The sequence below is a fragment of the Mytilus californianus genome, unplaced genomic scaffold (genome assembly GCF_021869535.1).
Source record: "Mytilus californianus isolate M0D057914Y unplaced genomic scaffold, xbMytCali1.0.p SCAF_21, whole genome shotgun sequence".
Taxonomy (NCBI): domain Eukaryota; kingdom Metazoa; phylum Mollusca; class Bivalvia; order Mytilida; family Mytilidae; genus Mytilus; species Mytilus californianus.
The window spans coordinates 1,836,323-1,857,344 of NW_026262670.1; the positions used below are offsets into that span (position 1 = coordinate 1,836,323).

The 21,022-nt window shown below is 33.2% G+C and overlaps 2 protein-coding genes across 8 annotated transcripts in view; one reads left to right on the forward strand and one right to left on the reverse strand.

The window, feature by feature from the left end:
- LOC127731940 (myotubularin-related protein 9-like) overlaps positions 1 to 9,106 on the reverse strand; it is a 28,408-nt gene extending 19,302 nt beyond the window's left edge. For 2 of the 3 annotated variants that reach the window (XM_052240873.1, XM_052240871.1), the window contains exons 1-5: positions 9,011 to 9,106; positions 4,436 to 4,595; positions 3,521 to 3,686; positions 1,685 to 1,836; positions 549 to 677 (exon numbers count right to left, since the gene is read on the reverse strand). In XM_052240873.1, coding sequence (XP_052096833.1) covers positions 549 to 677; positions 1,685 to 1,836; positions 3,521 to 3,686; positions 4,436 to 4,582 — 594 coding nt within the window. In that variant the 5' untranslated portion in view covers positions 4,583 to 4,595; positions 9,011 to 9,106. The remainder of the gene's footprint in view (positions 1 to 548; positions 678 to 1,684; positions 1,837 to 3,520; positions 3,687 to 4,435; positions 4,596 to 9,010) is intronic. The other variant, XM_052240872.1, reaches the window with a different exon arrangement.
- A 182-nt stretch (positions 9,107 to 9,288) lies between these two features.
- Positions 9,289 to 21,022, forward strand: part of LOC127731946 (zinc finger C2HC domain-containing protein 1A-like) — a 46,771-nt gene continuing 35,037 nt past the window's right edge. For 4 of the 5 annotated variants that reach the window (XM_052240879.1, XM_052240881.1, XM_052240882.1 and 1 more), the window contains exons 1-2: positions 9,289 to 9,317; positions 18,500 to 18,555. In XM_052240879.1, coding sequence (XP_052096839.1) covers positions 9,302 to 9,317; positions 18,500 to 18,555 — 72 coding nt within the window. In that variant the 5' untranslated portion in view covers positions 9,289 to 9,301. Of the gene's footprint in view, positions 9,318 to 17,074; positions 17,207 to 18,499; positions 18,556 to 21,022 lie in introns of those variants that run through there. The other variant, XM_052240880.1, reaches the window with a different exon arrangement.

Consider the following 21,022-nt stretch of genomic DNA (forward strand, 5'->3'; position numbering starts at 1 on the left):
TACTCAAAGCGTTTGAAGGACGTCATGTTAGAATAATATAATATATAACAACAAACCAGTGTATACTGATTTGTATCACTACAATATAATAGTTTAACTAATTACGGTGAGGTTGAATTTCCTGTCATTTATGTATCACTACAATATAATAGTTTAACTAATTACGGTGAGGTTGAATTTCCTGTCATTTATTCATCATCCACGCACGAACTTGTCTCAGAAAAAAATATATCTCTGTACATTAACCTCAGTTTCAGGTATAGAGATGTGATTTTTTTCTGTGACAAGTGCTTTTGACCATCCACAAGAACTTGCGGTCATCCGATGTTCAGTACTTCTACTTTGATTATAGAATGTCAACCTCCATTTTTATAGAATGTCAACCTCCATTTTTATAGAATGTCAACCTCCATTTTCATAGAATGTCAACCTCCATTTTCAGAGATTTTTCAACAGAATCATATCTGAACAAATAAAGTGAAAATTACATGAATTAAAAGTGTGCTACCCTACTGTCTGTATGAATTGAAAAGATTTAACACTGGTACCTTTGTCTGTCTGTGATAATAACTGAGAACAGGGAACCTGCCATTCTGTCTGAACTGGGATGCCTTTATAACTGTTTCATCATCTATGGATTTAGGTACAATCACAGCATGTGGATAGGATGCACAAACCTATAATATCAATCAAATATAGAAAAATTAAAAAAAAAAGTACACATTTCCAAACTAATTTCTTGAAAAAATAAACTGTTGACACACACACATGGCTTGTGTTTTGTAATTTTGATGATATAATGCAAATGTTGAAATTCAAATGGCAATTCAAATTCAATGATCGATGACTTAAGGTGCAGGGCCAAATAACCACCATGGAAATGTGAAATGCCAATGGTTATAAAACTGCATACCAAATACCATTGACTTACCATAAGTGGTTCCCTTTAAACAACCCTAAACACAAACTTTAACTTGTAAACTATGTAAAAGTTTCAAAGTCAATGAACCATGATGAGGGGTGAGGCCATATAAATCAAAGCCAAACTATCTCCATGGAGATGTAAGGGTGCCAATGCTACATTAATATATCTGCATACCAAATATCGTTAACCTGCCACTAATAGTTCCCCTTAAACTGACCAAATCACAAAATAATACATGTAAAGTGTACTTTAGCAAAAGTTTCAAAGTAGATAGACCATGACTGAGGGGTGGGCAAAATAATCTCCATGGAAATGAGATGACCCAATGCTAATACAACTGCATACCAAATATCATTGACCTACCACTAGTGGTTCCCCATAAACTTGACTTTATCACAATTATGAAACTAATACATTGTTGACACAGCCACAAGAAACAGCATGCCTATGTCTTGCTTTTTTTACTTCGTTGACACATGACAAAAACTGTCCTTTGGCTGACTTGTTTTTCATCAAATAAGAGATAAGTGCTTTTTTCCATCAGGGCTTTAAAAAAAAATGCCTATCAAATTCAGGTTCTTGTTAGCCTGATTGTTTCAGCGAATGACAAAAATTCAAAATTAACACTGGACAAGAAAATGACTGCCAAATGATAGCAATAGAGATCACTTATCCTTTTGACAAGGTGTCCCTTGAGCTTAAAAGAAGCATCTGAAATATGTCATGATTTGTTCACTTATTCATACACGAGTAATATACCTTATAATCTTTGTTAACATAACTAAGCCTCCATTCCTCAGAGCACTCTTTAAACCGTGTGTATTCATTCTCTGGTAGAAAAGCCTGCCAGCCGTCCTCTAACGGCTCAAATCCAGCTCGATAGAAAAATTGATACTTCAGGCTAATATCATCTATAAATAAATTCTGACCTACTTAGATACTGTTGATACTGGAATTATTATTGTATAATACAACAAATAGCGCTATTTTCGGTGTCATTTCATAGACCACTTCGGCTGTTGTCTGCTCTTTGGTCGGGTTGTTGTCTCTTTGACATATTCCCCATTTCCATTCTCAATTTTATCACTTACTGTTATTTGTAATAACAACATAAGTTACATATGAGCTGCGTCAGATAGAAATTGACACTGGTACCTTTGTCTGTCTGTGATAATAACTGAGAACAGGGAACCTGCCATTCTGTCTGTCTGACCTTATGCAAGTGAACCTATACATTTACATGTAGGAATCTGATGTTCAGTAGTTGTCGTTTGCTGATGTGGTTCATAAGTGTTTCTCGTTTTTTATATAGATTACCCTACATCAACTGTCAAGATGAAGAACAGTAATAAAAGCCCTGTTCTTTAATAGTTTTCTATGTATTGTGTGCGATTTTGTCCCATGTACATTTACTCCATATCCTTTCATTTTCTATAGACCGTTGGTTTTCCCGTTTGAATGGTTTTACACTATTAATTTTTGGGGCCCTTAATAGCTTGCTGTGCGTGTGAGCAAGGCTCCGTGTTGAAGACCGTACTTTGACCTATAATGGTTTACTTTTATAAATTGTGACTTGGATGGAGAGTTGTCTCATTGGCACTCACACCACATCTTCTTATATCTATATAAGACTTTGACTGATTTTGGAACATTCAAATACTAAATAAAAGTGTTTTATTCTTATAACAACTCAATTTTCAAACAGTGACAGACTTTCTGTAGAGATTTCTTGAACCTGCAGCTGAAAAAGGTTAACAGATGTATTGATATTCATTTGCATAAGGATGATAAGGTCGATTTCAATCCAACGCTGCTCATATATCAATTATTATTTCGACATTTAATATGCAATTATTTAGATGTTTGGTTGATGTTTGAGTCAGCAGCTTTTAACACACTTTCAGATGGGTCATAGTCACAGAAAGACACATCAGTGTTTTGATGAAAACATATTAATAAGCAAATTGTATTTTGAAATGTTCTGCTTTAAAATGCAATGCTGTTTGACTTTTGTCATTTTACAACATGTACAAAATAAAACCAAACCAAGGATCTGAAATATTTATCAAACATAAATTAGTGAGCCCTTGCCAGTCCCAGACCAGGTGGTCATATGAAATTAAAAGTTTTTTTTTCTGTCTTTCAATTTACTTGGTTATTTTTTCTTTGTTGGGAGGCTCTCACTGAGATTGGGAGAGTTGGCACCGTTGTTCTAATTTAGTTTTTATTAACTAAAATGTAGATTATGGATTAATGTACATGAAAGGATGACACTGTAAATAGAAATTTATTAGCAAAAAGGAATATAAAAAAATATTGAAAGTGGTAAAAAAAATCTTTTTTGGAGAAAGAGGTGTCAAAAATAAAATTGACCAATGGGAAACCCTATAAATGTGTTTAGTATAATGTTTTCTTTTCATATAATATCATTTTTTAGTCTACTGGGAATGATGGTGTCGTTTAAAATTATGGTTGTGTGTATATGCACTCATTCCAAAAATGTATTAATCTGGAAAATAAAAAGAAGAAAATAATAATAAAAATCTGTTTAGCAAAACAAACAATTTCTCTCCTCTTTTCATGTGTACCACTTACCAACATGAGACAGTTTCTCTATAGATGATGCTACATCTAAACAGTCATCGCCACCATTGAATTCTAACTCTATCATCTGCAAGTCTTTACATCTCAAAATCAGTATATATTTCCCATTTGACTGGGTCATTTTTTTCTCTGTACTGTCAATAGCACTATGTAGAAGCTGAAATAACATAAACTGTTGACACAGAGATATGTCTCACCTTTTTGTTATTTTGATACTGTGGATTCATTATTATTTGTTGGATACAATTTTCGTGGATACAGGTGAACCATGAATTTAAATGTTCAACTAATGAAGAATTTTATATAGGCTTGTATGCAGACTTTGGCAAAACCATGAAATCAAATATCTGCGAAAATGCAAGTTTTCCTCAATCCACAAAAATTGTTATCCACGAAAATAGATGAATCCACAGTAGTATAACAGTATAATGCAAGCATTGAATATTGAACTCGGCATAATTCCCAATTAGACAACTATCCATCAGAGCATGAGTTCCATGGTCGTGGTTAATGTGGTCTGGGTGTTGTGAGTGAGGTATATTGTTGAGATGCCTATTATCCAATTTTATATTTATTAATTAATGTGTACAACTTACCTTCAATTCCTCATGATTTTCTGATCTAGAGGACAGTATTACTTGATGCCCTGTGATACACAGTGTACCAGTGTCCAGTGACAAGTTTAATGGATGACCATAACTTACCCACAATTCCTCATGATTTTCTGATCTAGAGGACAGTATTACATGATGCCCTGTGATACAAAATGTACGAGTTACAAGTTAAATGGATGACTCTAACTTACCTACAATTCCTCATGATTTTCTGATCTAGAGGACAGTATTACTTGATGCCCTGTGATACACAGTGTACCAGTGACAAGTTTAATGGATGACCATAACTTACCCACAATTCCTCATGATTTTCTGATCTTGAGGACAGTATTACATGATGTCCTGTGATACAAAGTGTACCAGTAACTGATTTAGTAAAAGGACGCTTCATACAGACATTCTCTACCGTAGGGGTCTTGATAAATTCTGCAAATTCCATTTCTTAATTGACACTACAAAAGAAAGAAATAAGTGAACACATACACACTCTATAGAAGATGACTGTACATTGCCAATAGCAAAAATACAAGTGTACGTTTTTTATTGTGTTTCACAAAATCTAGAAAGACAAAGGGGGAGATTTGTATACACATAAAACATTTTGTGGATAAACCATGTCATACTTTTAGACCATGTATTGTTTGTTGTTGTATTTGCCTATTACATTTGTTTTTAAAGAGGAATCTGGCTTTGATGGTTGGTTCTGGATAACTATGCCTAAAATAAACTCAGCCTACAGCAAACTCAGACTAACTAATTCTGCCTAAAACAAACTCTGCCTATAGCAAACTCAGACTAACTAACTCTGCCTAAAACAAACTCGACCTAAATCAAACTCAGACTAACTAACTCTGCCTAAAACAAACTCGGCCTACAGCAAACTCAGACTAACTAACTCTGCCTAAAAACAAACTGGCCTATAGCAAAATCAGACTAACTAACTAGGCCTATAGCAAACTCAGACTAACGTTAACTAACTCTGTTGTATTTGCCTATTACATTTGTTTTTAAAGAGGAATCTGGCTTTGATGGTTGGTTCTGGATAACTATGCCTAAAATAAACTCGGCCTACCTTTCAGACCATGTATTGTTCCATTTCTTAATTGACACTACAAAAGAAAGAAATAAGTGAACACATACACACTCTATAGAAGATGACTGTACATTGCCAATAGCAAAAATACATGTGTACGTTTTTTATTGTGTTTCACAAAATCTAGAAAGACAAAGGGGGAGATTTGTATACACATAAAACATTTTGTGGATAAACCATGTCATACTTTTAGACCATGTATTGTTTGTTGTTGTATTTGCCTATTACATTTGTTTTTAAAGAGGAATCTGGCTTTGATGGTTGGTTCTGGATAACTATGCCTAAAATAAACTCGGCCTACAGCAAACTCAGACTAACTAATTCTGCCTAAAACAAACTCTGCCTATAGCAAACTCAGACTAACTAACTCTGCCTAAAACAAACTCGACCTAAATCAAACTCAGACTAACTAACTCTGCCTAAAACAAACTCAGCCTACAGCAAACTCAGACTAACTAACTCTGCCTAAAAACAAACTGGCCTATAGCAAAATCAGACTAACTAACTAGGCCTATAGCAAACTCAGACTAACGTTAACTAACTCTGCCTAAAACAAACTCGGCCTATAGCAAACTCAGACTAACTAACTCTGCCTAAAACAAACTAGGCCTATAGCAAATTCAGACTAACTAACTCTGCCTAAAACTAACTCGGCCTATAGCAAACTCACACTAACTAACTCTGCCTATAACAAACTCGACCTATAGCAAACTCAGACTAACTAACTCTGCCTAAAACAAACTCGGCCTATAGCAAACTCAGACTAACTAACTCTGCCTAAAACAAACTAGGCCTATAGCAAACTCAGACTAACTAACTCTGTCTAAAACAAACTCGACCTATAGCAAACTCAGAATAACTAACTCTGCCTAAAACAAACTCGGCCTACAGCAAACTCAGACTAACTACATGTAACTCTGTCTAAACCAAACTCGGCCTATAGCAAACTCAGACTAACTAACTCTGTCTAAAACAAACTTGACCTATAGCAAACTCAGAATAACTAACTCTGCCTAAAACAAACTCAGCCTATAACAAACTCAGACTAACTAACTCTGCCTAAAACAAACTCGACCTATAGCAAACTCAGAATAACTAACTCTGCCTAAAACAAACTCGGCCTATAACAAACTCAGACTAACTAACTCTGCCTAAAACAAACTCGACCTATAGCAAACTCAGACTAACTAACTTTGCCTAAAACAAACTCGACCTATATAGCAAACTCAGACTAACTAACTCTGCCTAAAACAAACTACTGTAAATTCAGAAATTATTGCATGCATTTATTATTGCGATTTTGTCATTTTAGACTAAAATGCGATTTTAATTTTTGCGATATTGAGAAAAATCATGTTTAATTCATATAAAAAATTTCAAAATGCGAGTTTAAATTATTGCGATTATAACCCTGTCGCATTTTTCGCAATAATAAAAACATCGCAATAATTTCTGAATTTACAGTAGGCCTATAACAAACTCAGACTAACTAACTCTGCCTAAAACAAACTCGGCTTATAGCAAACTCAAGACTAACTAACTCTGCCTAAAACACACTCAGCCTATAGCAAACTCAGACTAACTAACTCTGCCTAAAACAAACTCGACCTATAGCAAACTCAGACTAACTAACTCTGCCTAAAACAAACTCGGCCTACAGCAAACTCAGACTAACTAACTCTGCCTAAAACAAACTCGACCTATAGCAAACTCAGACTAACTAACTCTGCCTAAAACAAACTAGGCCTATAGCAAACTCAGACTAACTCTGCCTAAAACACACTCAGCCTACAGCAAACTCAGACTAACTAACTCTGTCTACCATTATTTATTCAACACATGTTGGAAGAAATAAAGTGAACAAACTCAGCCTATCATTGTAGATTCTTCACTAGAAATAAAGTGAACAAACTCAGCCTATCATTGTAGCTTCTTCACTAGAAATAAAGTGAACAAACTCAGCCTATCATTGTAGATTCTTCACTAGAAATAAAGTGAACAAACTCAGCCTATCATTTGTAGATTCGTCACTAGAAATAAAGTGAACAAACTCAGCCTATCATTTGTAGATTCATCACTAGAGTATGCTTGCTCTGTTTGGGAACCTTACTTACCACAAGGAGGGCTGCCCGTTTTGTAACTAACAAATAGACAGACACCCCCAGAGTTGATTACATTGGTAAAATGTTACATCACCTTGAATGACACAGCCTCTGACAGAAGAAAAGATTCAAGATTGGTAATGCTGTTTAAAATAGAACAGGGAAAAAGTTGCAATATCTAAGAATAACAAACTATTTCCACAAAAAAGACAATTTCTTTTTTATATATACAAGACATTCAAATTTGAACAATTTAGAAGTTGAGCATGCAGATTCTATAGAGGCATTCAAGACAGCACTACAGAAACACCGCCAATAACAACAGTGCTTTCTCCACTGTGTATAAAAGCCTAAATAGGATATACATGTACATGTACCCATACAGATACACTACATGTATTACAAGTAAACATTTTTCTCATAAGATTTTTTGTGAAATAAGTTGCTGGACCTTCAAGCGGTATCGTGTCCATTAGCTCCCAAAACATGTTCACATGATACTACATGTTAGCATCCCACACATTTGCACCCTATTTTTTATTCAGATATAGGTTGAATTATTACATGTATTAAATGTATTTTCAGATGCATATATATATCAAAATATTTTCATGAATAAAAATTAGTTTATTTAAACATTGTTAAATGATTTATTTTTTTCTCTATATTTTTTTGGGCCATTTTTTTTGTAATAATGGTCCACTATTCCCTGTTCTGTAAACCCTATCCAGACCCTCATGGTCATGCACCTAATAAAAATGTGCTTTGAAGCCCTTTTTTGTTTATTCGTTATTGTCGTAGCAATGTCACTGTAACTAGTTTGTTAGCCGTTTCGTATCCTCCGCCTTTCTTTTACAAGTCTTAGTCAAATGCTTTTCATTATATTTCTTTTACAAGTCTTAGAGACAAATGGCTTGGCCTTTGATTATCATGACAATATTCATTATTCATATCGTCAAAATAATTCACAAAATAAAACCTGTTTTATATTAATGTCACTTTATTTTTTAGTCCGAGATTACTTTGACGTCCAACGGCTGTTTTGCCAGACAAGCTGGGGCTGTGGGAGACGTCCCAAGCTCTTCTTGCACCGTGGGAGACGTCCCCAGCTTGTCTGGCAAAACAGCCTTTGGACGTCAGAGTAATGTCCGATTATTTATTTTTTAACAATAAAAACAGTTTTTATCTTTATTTTATAGCAATACACTAACTAAAGCATGAAAAAAAATTATTCAAAACATAACCTTTAAAAAGGATGCAAAGGTGAAAAGGGGCTAACGTGAACGGGAGCAAACCTGATTTTGTGCGCACCGACCTGTATTCCCTTCAAACATTATCATTGAATAATTTTTTTTAACAGCAAATTTATGGTTTTATGAAGGTGGATTGTAGATTTCAAAGACCTGATTCTACAATCCCAATACTAAATAAAACTGCCTTTCAAGACATAAAAGATTAAAAAACTGATAAAAGTTAAAATAAAATGTTTAAAAAAGATTTTTTTTTAATTTCTAATGTTTAAAAAACTTTTATTAATGAAATCATGTTATGGCCACAGTTTCCATCATACATGACATGTTTTAGGCTAGCAAATAAATAAAAGGAAGCACCAGGCAAGTGTCATCAATGCATATTTTGTTAAAAATAATATAATCATGAAAATCATTAATACCTTAATTGGTAAATATACCTAGATTTCGATCTAAAGTGATTTTTTGGTTTCGTCTTTAAAATTTATCATAATTTTTCAGACCGGAAGTTGCAGACAACACTTTATTTCCGAGGCAAATACGATACGATTACCAAAATAAATCATTAAAACAATACCGTTTTCATTTTCTGATTTTTCAAATAAAATAAATTAAGTTTTCTATCTTAGATATAGAGCAAATAAATTTTTAAAACCCTCAGAGAGCGAAAGAATTTTATTTGCTGCTGAATAGTGTCGCTGGATATTTGGAAGATGGCGGATTACGATGGTAAACAACTTGGTTGCTGACCAAAATATTGCTTTATTTTTCATACTGACAATAACTTGTCGAAGTCATGTTTAAGCTTCTCTACAACAAGCATTCATTTTACACATAAAATTAAGTTTTAGATTACCAGACAACCAACAAAATATATTACTATTTGGTTTATTTTTTAACTTTGTCTTTGAAAAATAAGTTTTAAAAACTGGGCCTTCTTTTACTTTAGGGGCACCTTTAATTTATAGTAATGGTACATTTATGGTAAGGTAAAACAGAATGCTCTACGTTATGGTTAGGTTTTATGGATATTTTCCTATCTAGGCCTTCAGGCATGAATATCTTCTACTATTATGCCTTGGAAATACTTTTGCGCAGCAATGGCAGAGAGAAGTTAAAGTCTTGAACTGATAAGAAGAAGATAATTTTGATAGGCTATAGTGGGAAAAGACTATCAAAATGCATTTGGGTTCTTCTTCAGATAAGACCAATCCGGCTGCACCCCCCACCCACCTTAAATATTTTTCTCAACTGTTGCCACCTATTTTAATACAAAATTTGGTGACTATGTTGAACGAATCTATCCCATCGAACTAGAGATAAAGGATACTACAGATACAGTTAAGTCTGCATCATATCTTGACTTACATCTAGAAATTGACAATGAGGGTCGGTTGAAAACAAAACTTTACGACAAAAGAGATGATTTCAGCTTCCCAATTGTGAACTTTCCATTTCTATGTAGCAACATTCCAGCAGCGCCTGCATACGGAGTACATGTATATATCTCCCAATTGATACGATATTCCCGGGCTTGTGTTTCCTATCATGATTTCCTTGATAGAGGATTGCTGCTCACAAGGAAGCTATTAAGCCAAGAGTTCCAAATGGTGAAGTTGAAGTCATCCCTTCGTAAATTTTACGGACGCCATCACGAGTTGGTTGACCGTTATGGAATAACCGTTTCACAGATGATATCGGATATGTTATGTCGTAACTACAATACCCTTCCCTTTTCACGAATGTGACTTAATGAATTAGACTATTTACCGGATTTGTAATAACATAAGCAACACGACGGGTGCCACATGTGGAGCAGGATCTGCTTACCCTTCCGGAGCACCTGAGATCACCCCCAGTTTTTGGTGGGGTTCGTGTTGCTTAGTCTTTAGTTTTCTATGTTGTGTCATCTGTACTATTATTTGTCTGTTTGTCTTTTTATTTTTGGCCATGGCATTGTCAGTTTGTTTTCGATCTATGAGTTTGACTGTCCCTCTGGTATCTTTCGTCCCTCTTTTACTATTTCCCAAACTTTTGAAAGACTTGCTAATTATTATTTCCCCTTTAAGCTATGCTTGCCTTTACTGAAAGCAAATAACCTACCAGTCTTGATATTTTTGTTTATTTATATACATATATATGTCTGTTTACGGTTACCCGACCGACCCTACTTTTGAGCACAATCTCCAAGTCATTTTATTCGTCGTAAAGTGTAAAATTAACTGGACTCGTGTTTCAACAGTCAGGAGACTTACGTAAATGAGTGATTTTTTAAATAGTGTGATTGTTTAAATCACTGATTCAAGTAACATTATGTCTATAAAGGTTGGAAGTAAGAGTTGTCTTTCTTTAATAATCACCTATTTAAGTGGTACAAATTAATCACTAGACTAAGTGATTTTATTTTATTGTAGCTTTAAATATAGAATACTAATGATCCAGGGACTAATTATGTTGCTAAAATTATCAGAACCAACATCTGTGTTGATAGGATGACTGGGTCATGTTAGGTGATGACCTTGTACTAAATCTAGGATAATGACATAAAAATCACTTGTTTAAGTATCATACCTCAATTTCCTTCCAAAAAATCACTTCTTTAAGTATCATTATTTTAATAACCCCCACTAATTTCAACACTCTCGAACAGTGAAATTTTGATAGCGAACAGTAGAATTAAATTACATAATCTATAAGATGAAACCTTGAATTTTACAGGAAAAATACTCCCACTGCTGGGAAAAATCTGTCAAGAAAGTAACAGTTCATTATGTAAAGCCATTTTTATAGCATTTTTTCAACTAAAATAGAATTTGCAGCTAAATGATTTCATCAAAGGCACAAACCTTGCTGCTTAAAAGAAGCAAAAAGTTATTTTTTTCCAATTGTACTAATGAAAAGATATTATCTAAACCTATGTGTTTAAAATTTTGGTAAAACTACAAAATCACAATTTGTGACAAAACTTTGAATTTGCTACTTAAATAAGTGATTTAAAAATCACTTATTTCAATAAGTCCCCTGACTGTTCAAGGGAAGTTAAAGTTGTCAATAAAATAAATCAATGGCCTGATACATCTAAATGTTCACAACCATGATTATGACTACTGTTTTAAGAAACTCGCGACTCATGTGATGAAATAAACACTTTTCCACCATTTTTTTTTCAACCAATAACCAAAGGAAATAATGCAATCATTAGAAATACGGGTAAACTTGGTCCATGGACAACTCTGACAATGGCAAGACGCACCTATTTTTTTAATGACGTAACCTTAAACAGACATATATTTTTTTTTGGTCTAGTCATGTGTTATTAACTGATTGTTTATTCATTGGTATAGATTCAATGCTAGCTATATAAGCAGGGGCCAATTCAAAGATATGGAATCCCATCTTCTGATAAGCCTGGCCAATACAGAGATATGGAATCGCACGCATGTTCTGATTAGCCTGGCCAATACAGAGATATTGAATCCCATGTTTTGATAAGCCTGGCCAATACAGAGATATGGAATCACATGTGTCACATATATGATAAGCCTAGCCAATACAGATATACATTATATATGGAATCCCATGTCCTGATGAACTGGGGCCAATACAGAGATATTGAATTCCATGTTCCAGTGGTTCCCAAGGCTTTGTGAAATCAACTGGACATTTGGTCCAGTAAACCTTTCTTTTTAACTGGACCAGACTACTATAATGCATATCACTTAACTGAACCAAACCAATTTTTACTGACCTTTGTCCAATGTCTGTTGACCTTGGGAATGATTGAGCCTAATCTGTTGAGCCTGGCCAATACAGAGATATGGAATTCCATGTTCTGATAAGCAGGGACCAATACAGAGATACTGAATCCCATGTTGGCCAATACAGAGATACTGAATCCCATGTTCTGATAAGCTGGTGCCTTTACAGAGATATTGAATCCCATGTTCTGATAAGGCGGGGCCTTTACAGAGATATTGAATCCCATGTTCTGATAATCAGGGGCCAATACAGAGATATTAAATCCCATGTTCTAATAAGCTGGGGCATTTACAGAGATATTGAATCCCATGTTCTGATAATCAGGGGCCAATACAGAGATATTATATCCCATGTTCTGATAAGATGGGGCCTTTAAAGAGATATTGAATCCCATGTTCTGATAAGCAGGGGCCAATACAGAGATATGGAATCCCATGTTCTGATAAGCCTGTGCCTTTACAAAGATATTGAATCCCATGTTCTGATAAGGCGGGGCTTTTACAGAGATATTGAATCCCATGTTCTGATAAGCAGGGGCCAATACAGAGATATGGAATCCCTTGTTCTGATAAGCAGGGGCCTTTAAAGAGATATTAAATCCCATGTTCTGATAAGCCGGGGCCTTTAAAGAGATATTGAATCCCATGTTCTAATAAGCCGGGGCCTTTACAGAGATATTGAATCCCATGTTCTGATAAGCAGGGGCCAATACAGAGATATGGAATCCCATGTTCTGATAAGCAGGGGCCAATACAGAGATATGGAATCCCATGTTCTGATAAGCAGGGGCCTTTAAAGAGATATTAAATCCCATGTTCTGATAAGCCGGGGCCTTTAAAGAGATGTTGAATCCCATGTTCTAATAAGCAGGGGCCTTTACAGGGATTTTGAATCCCATGTTCTGATGACTGATGTTTTTTATCCTTTTGAAGGCAGAACAAGTTTGCAACAACATAACCTTTTATATCGCACACAAAAAATATTGTTTTGGTGAAATTTGGCATGTTTGTTGCAAAATTAGATAAAAATTATCTAGTACAAATGTACATTTGGTAAGGACAATGATCATGATGACATTACAATGAAGGAACTTGTATAGATACAAGTGCATTTATTTCAGAAAATGCTACTTTTATAAATTTTTATAAAATGTTCTTGTTTTAAATATATATAAATAACTTAAGCATGTTTAGACAGATCTTTAAAATGAATAAAAGCTGAAACACTGAAAACTTTTTTGACTGGAAAACTTTGTCCACTCATGTTCCGTACAGTAGTGACTATGAGGAGAATTGAACCTATGTAATTCAAACACCTTGTTAAAGAATCTACATTAATTTTATAAAATTAAATTATCTAGATTATCTTTATAGATAATAAGTTAAGGTTGATCAAACTTTATTATTAATACTTTTTTTTTTTTATTTTTACACTGCTGGACATAAGCATTGATAAGGAAGGAAGGGAAAAAAAAATACTCAAGAGTACTTTTAATGTATTTTTGTTATTAATACTATTTTCATTGTCTATTATAATATCTGTCACGTTATATACTGTACAATGTCTCATGTTTGTTGCTTCTACTATCATAATTGTTAATTGTAAATGCCCCCTGTGGGACCATGATTGGAATAATAAATATTTGATTTGATTTGATTTGATTTATCTCCCCTCACAAATTTCCAAAAGAAATAAAAAAAAAAGAAGCTGGATTTGTGAAAACGTAACGATAAGAATAGGGTAATTTCATTAAAATCTGGTAAAATCAATTTCAATCGCTGCTGTTAATGGCAATCAAAGATGACAGAGTACTCCAATACAGTGATACTACTTTAGATTAGAAATTGTGTATCTTTAGATAAATTGATTTATATCTAATATTTACATGGAGATGTTGTGATAAACATGGATACCGCCCAGAATTAGTGCAAGGCAGCATTGCAATCTCTCAACTTAAATGTACAGTAGCATATTGTACACAATACCATTAAAGAATTTAAATCTCCACCACCCGTTATTGAGCCGTCCTAATCTCAAGTATCATTTATTTCCATTTATATTACTTTTAAATGAGGCATAAAGTACACAAGGTTCTATTTAAAAAATAGTTGAAAGATCTGATTACAGATACCTTGTGGTATTTTGAAAATATTTAAAAAATAGATAAAGGTGTGACCTAAATTCAAAATGATTAACTTTTAATGATATTGATTTTTTAAAAGTATTTATTTTATACAAATACAAAAATGTACAGCAGTTGTTTTTCATGTTTATAAAGCTGGGAGGGAGGCACTTACTATGTACCGGGTTATGAGTGGTATAGTTGAGGATGAGTAGCTGCAATAGGTTACTATTTCTAGCTTCATAATATATGAAAAGGTCTAAAATTAAGATGAAATATATATGACAATGTATGATAAGGTTTTAAAATTAAGATGACATATATGATAGTCTTAAAATTCAGAAGAAATAATTATTATGATAAGGTCTAAAATTAAGAAGAAATATATATATACATGATTTAATTAGGTCTAAAAATTAAGATGAAATATATGAAAAAGTTTTTAAAATTAAGATAAAATATATGATACAGTTTTGAAATTAAGATCAAATATATGATAAGGTCTTATATAATTAACATTAAGAAGAAATATATGATAAGGCCTAAAAATTAAGATGAAATAAATGAAAAGGTCTTAAAATTAAGATCAAATATATATGATAAGTTCTTAAAATTCAGAAGAAATATATGATTTAAGGTTGCTGATTAAATGTAGATTTTTCTCAACAGATGCAATTAAAACCACTGTCTTAAAAGCATCAGATATTTGTCAAATCTATTAATCTCTCCATGAAGTACAAAATGTAGGGTAATCATGATTGCTATAGAAAATTATCAAAACATATGATAGAGCATGTATTTTGAATATATCGAATCATATTTCTTATTTAATCTTATGACCTGCGAAGACTTGTTGGACAGTTGTTGTAATTTGATATGAGAGATCATGAGATTAAATGATTTGTGTATGAATGGATCAGTTGTGTATAACATGTCAACAGTTTTCTCCGTTTAATAAGCTTTCTTTCAGAATGTTTTGTCAAATATGAAGTATTAGCAGTTTAATAACACTAATGCATTGAAATTCAAAGAGTGGCATAAAAGATAAATGACTTTTAAAAAAAATAACTCCTGGTTAAGTTCAGTGCAAAGTTGATTTAAACAAAATGTAATATTATATTGTTAAACTTTTCATATAATGATATCTTGTGATATGTAACAATTGACCTTCTATAGATTTAACAGCATAAAAAGGATAAGGATCACTGAACACTGAATGTTACAAGTAAACTGGTCCTAAAATTATATAAAATGTCACTGCAGTAATTTTAATGTAAATAAAATTGAGAATGGAAATGGGGAATGTGTCAAAGAGACAACAACCCGACCACAGAAGAGACAACAGCAGAAGGCCACCAACAGGTCTTCAATGCAGCGAGAAATTCCCGCACCCGGAGGCGTCCTTCAGCTGGCCCCTAAACAAATATATATACTAGTTCAGTGATAATGAACGCCATACTAAACTCTAAATTGTACACAAGAAACTAAAATTAAAAATAATACAAGACTAACAAAGGCTAGAGGCTCCTGACTTGGGACATGTATTATTGATGAAAAGACCTGAAAATACAATTTTTGGCAAATTTTTACAAATTTATGGTATCATTTGATACACATGATACATGTAACTTGTATTGCAACTGACTTTTGCATTTTACAAAATGTTAGACAATATTCAAAAATAAAAATACTACTGTATGATACTAAAAGGCATTCAGAGGAGTAAACAACTGTCTGCACCTAAATCTTTTCCAACTTCTAGTCCGAAACCAATATTACATTTTTCTCATGTGTTTAAACAAAATTTTACAAAACATTTTACTAGTCGGGGCATCGGATTAGTGGCCAACGGTGCAGACTGTAAACAATACATTTAAACATATATGTATGTATACTCATGATACTTATTCAAAACCATAGAAGTTGGAATTAAGTAAACTAATGACATGTTTAGGAATGCATTAGGTACTCTTGTGCATTAAATCACCATTGAGATTTTGAAGTCTGGGTCTTTCATAGCTGACTATGCGGTATGGGTTTTGCTCATTGTTGAAGGCTGCACAGTGACCTATAGTTGTTAACTTCTACGCCATTAGGTCTCTGATGGAGAGTTGTCTCATTGGCAATCATACCACAATTTTTTATTTGGTCTCTGATAGAGAGTTGTCTCATTGACAATCATACAACATCTTCTTATTTTTATTTTATAGGTACATGCCTTATCATACCTTCTCCTTTCTGAAAACACTTAGACATTTATAAAACCAATTAATGCCAGTGAAAAGTTTCCTCAGATATTGACACAATAGATAATCTGCTCTCTACAAAAATACATGTGCATGTACCTACATACATGTAGTTTCATGTAAATATTATGACAGTTGGATGTACTTGAAACGCAACATAATATTTACATTTAATAAAACAAAATAATAGACCAAAGAGTTGCAGATCTATATATATTCTATACTTAAAGTCTAATACATGAATAAAATAAGATGTAAATTTTAAAGTACTTTTCTTTGAGTTCATTACAAGTTAAGAATTTTAATTCCATGTGATTCATGCTTGAGTTATTGTTGACGTTCACACCTGGCATGCCTGGTTTAATAGTATTGATGTCCATTAATTGTTACTGTAAATAATCAATTTTGTGACCTAAAGTAAATTATCTGATTTCTATGAGAGAGTTGAAGATTTGTTCATCGCAGAAAAACAATTATGTCCGATGTATCAGGTAAGCTTGTGATTGGTTGTTTTTTTTCTTCAGATTTCATTTCCATCAAACACAATTTCTATTTATAAAATGTATACTGGGTACTTTTAAGCTTGAGAAGTGGTACACATTGTATACATAGCTATTGTAATAGGCTTTGTGTTGAACTCTAGATCATTATTAAGTACATCATAACATGTATTTTGTTTGGTTATTTTGGAGATACATGTACATGTAGTGTCTAACTGACTTATGCCCACATCTTTACTGATGATCTTACCCTTGCAACAACTCATTCAAAGGGGTCTAACCCTGAGGGTCACTTGCATGGAATTGGGAATAGAAATATTGTCACTCTTGGTCTTCTTCTGACAGAAAAAAAACCTTGCCAGAGTGGGGCATCCCTTTGGTTGTGCATGGTATATAAATTTGCAGCCACTTTTTCCCTCGTTTCTCAGTTGCAGCCCAAATTTCCCACCTTTCATCCCTGTTGACCCCTTTTACAGGACCTACCTGTTGTATGTATTGTTGATTTTTTTTCGTCCTAAACATGCATGAAATATTTGTCTTTGGACATTATTCATGTATAAGCAACTAGTAATAAATCAAGGGGTCTGTAAGTGGTCTGTTAATGGAGAAAATGGTTAATCTTAGCTTAATAAATATTACCACACACATGTAACAATACTAACAAATGTGTGTAGGATATAATGTTTTTGACCTGTCAGTCCATTGCAACTCCTCTGACACCACTCAACAGAATTTCATGAAACTGCATAGGTGTTCCCCTTTATGTACATTTCAGAATAAGTAACAGATGATAATTCTTCCAACAAAGTTATTTGGAGAAAACATACATGTAGGAAGTCACCCTGTCTGTCCGTCTTTTATCTATGTGCCTTATAAGCACATCTAATTGACAAAAGGATATTGCTTAAACTTTACACTATCTGAGGGTTTGAATATATAGAAGAATAAATGATGGTTCTACATGTTAAAAGGGAGATAATCAAACATGCTGAAGTTGTGGTAGACAAAATATAAGGATATAGTTATTATACTTGTTTATATCAGCTGGTTTGTGTTTTGCATTAACAGAAAAGTAAGAAAATCACAGTATGAGTGAGGAACCCATGTAGAGTTTGTGGTAGACAGTTTGAATTGTACTTTTTGTATTTTGATTTAATTACAAGTATTTTCACAGTTGGGGGGATGATGCTATGCAGAATACAATGTATGTAGCGGTAGCAGACAGTAAAAATTGTCCTTTAATATTTGTATGTTTTATTAATCGTGTAATTTTTTTTTTCACAGTTGGAGTGAGAAAACCCTGCAGAATTTGTGGTAGACAGTTTGTTCCAGAATCATTGGTAATTATGCATACAAACAGAAAATAAAAGAGAATATCACCTAGGCATTGTTTGTTATAAAACTAGACCAAAAAATTTAGAGAGAAAGTAGATCAGATGAATGGATAATTACATGTAAATTCCAGATCCAAACGAGGAGTATACTGCTTTATGTTTGTCTGTTTCTCCACCAATACATGTATATGGCCTTCAGTCCATCCATCCAGTGAAATTTTCATCACATTATTGTCGAGCCTTCGACTTTTGTCGAAAAAGCGAGACATAGCAATCCTTCATTCCGTTGGCGTCGTCGGCGGCGTCCACAAATATTCACTATGTGGTTAAAGTTTTTGAAATTTTAATAACTTTCTTAAACTATCCTAGATTTCTACCAAACTTGGGCAGAAGCTTGTTTATGATCATAAGATAGTATCCAGAAGTAAATTAAAAAAAAAAATCCTGTTTTTCTGTATTTTACTTATAAATGGACTTAGTTTTTCTGCCAGGAAACATTACATTCACTCTGTGGTTAAAGTTTTCAAAATTTTAATAACTTTCTCAAACTATCCTGGATTTCTACCAAACTTGGACAGAAGCTTGTTTATGATCATAAGATAGTATCCAGAAGTAAATTAAAAAAAAAATCCTGTTTTTCCGTTTATTTCTTATAAATGATCTTAGTTTTTCTGCCAGGAAACATTACATTCACTCTGTGGTTAAAGTTTTTAAAATTTTAATAACTTTCTCAAACTATCCTGGATTTCTACCAAACTTGGACAGAAGCTTGTTTATGATCATAAGATAGTATCCAGAAGTAAATTAAAAAAAAAAAATCCTGTTTTTCTGTATATTACTTATAAATGGACTTAGTTTTTCTGCCAGGAAACATCACATTCACTATGTGGTTAAAGTTTTTAAAATTTTAATAACTTTCTTAAACTATCCTGGATTTGTACCAAACATGGACAGAAGCTTGTTTATGATCAAAAGCTAGTATCTAGAAGGAAATTTTGTAAAAAAAAGAATTTCCTGTTTTTCCGTTTATTACTTATTAATGGACTTAGTTTTTCTTCCAGTTAACATTACGTATAGTCTGCAGTTAAAGTTTTTAAACATTTATTAGATTCATAAACTATCCTGGATTTTTACCAAACTTGGACAGAAGCTTCTTACAATAAAAAAATTGTATCGAGAGGAATATTTTTATTAATTTTTTCCTCATCTTATTTTTGTTCCTAAGAACCCTTACGAATTTTTCTGAGAAACAAAGCAGAGCTTCCTGAAATTTGGTATCAACCTACTCTGGATTCGTGAGATTTCGTGAGGTTTTCATGGATTTCGAACAAAGAAATTAAATTTTCAATGAAGAACAAATTTTCTATTGGCTTGATTGCAGACTTTGGTAAATTTACCTGTACGAAATGGGACGCCCGTAAATGACACGGAAACCAGGCGTAGAAATCATACTTTATCAGGGCGTCATTGTAGTGTTTAGAGAATGCATGTCCAGGCGTCAACCAGGCGTAAACCAGGCGGAAACCAAGCGTAACTGAGGCGGAAACCAGGCGTAAAATAAGGCGTAATATTTAAATGAGTACGCCTGGTCCACAGAAAACCAGGCGTTATATGCAAATGAGTACGCCTGGTCAATAAAAAAAGCAGGCGTAATATCCTTACATAATACTACACTTATTTTAAATCAGTGTATTACCCTAGCTGTGTACTTTTGTGTATTTGATACAAACTTCTGTACTATTGCTTAAATTTCTCATTTTTTGACATGAAACTTGAAATATTAACCATTAATTGATGAAGCTATATAAATAAATATATACATATTAGACAGACACTGGCTCAAATAAGTTTAAGTTTAAATTAGAATTATGACAATTAATTCTTACTGAAATAAAACCAGCATTTTAACTAAGTGTTTTTTTTAAATTAATGTCATTTGAACCAAAATATCAATGATAATACTGCAATTTAACTTAATGTGAAAGATTTTAATGTTATCATCCAAGGATGAAGGTTTTCAGAATTCAAAATTACTGTTAAAAAATAAAACTTAGTTACTCACATAATTATCTTTTACCATGTATATTACTTTCCTTTTATTTCACAATTTTCATTAATCAATTTGATTCCATAATTCCAATTTCAAATTCTTCCAAAAAGCACAAAACAAGCTTAATTATCACTGAATATATAAAGCTGCCATAAGTCCAACTCTTGCAAAATAATACCAAGGAGCAAAATTTTGAAAAAAAAATCCCATGATCCTTTATCAACAAAGCATTATGGGTATTATGATTTACGCCATACCAACTGTTTTACGCCCGTAGGAAAATTTACGCCTTGCTCATTTCAATTTACGCCAGGTTTACCATATTTTCTACGCCCGTGAGGACTACAAATTTACGTTTCCTGTTCCCTTACGCCTGGATCTGGACACGTAACTACCACTTATGCCAGGTTTACGCCAGATTTC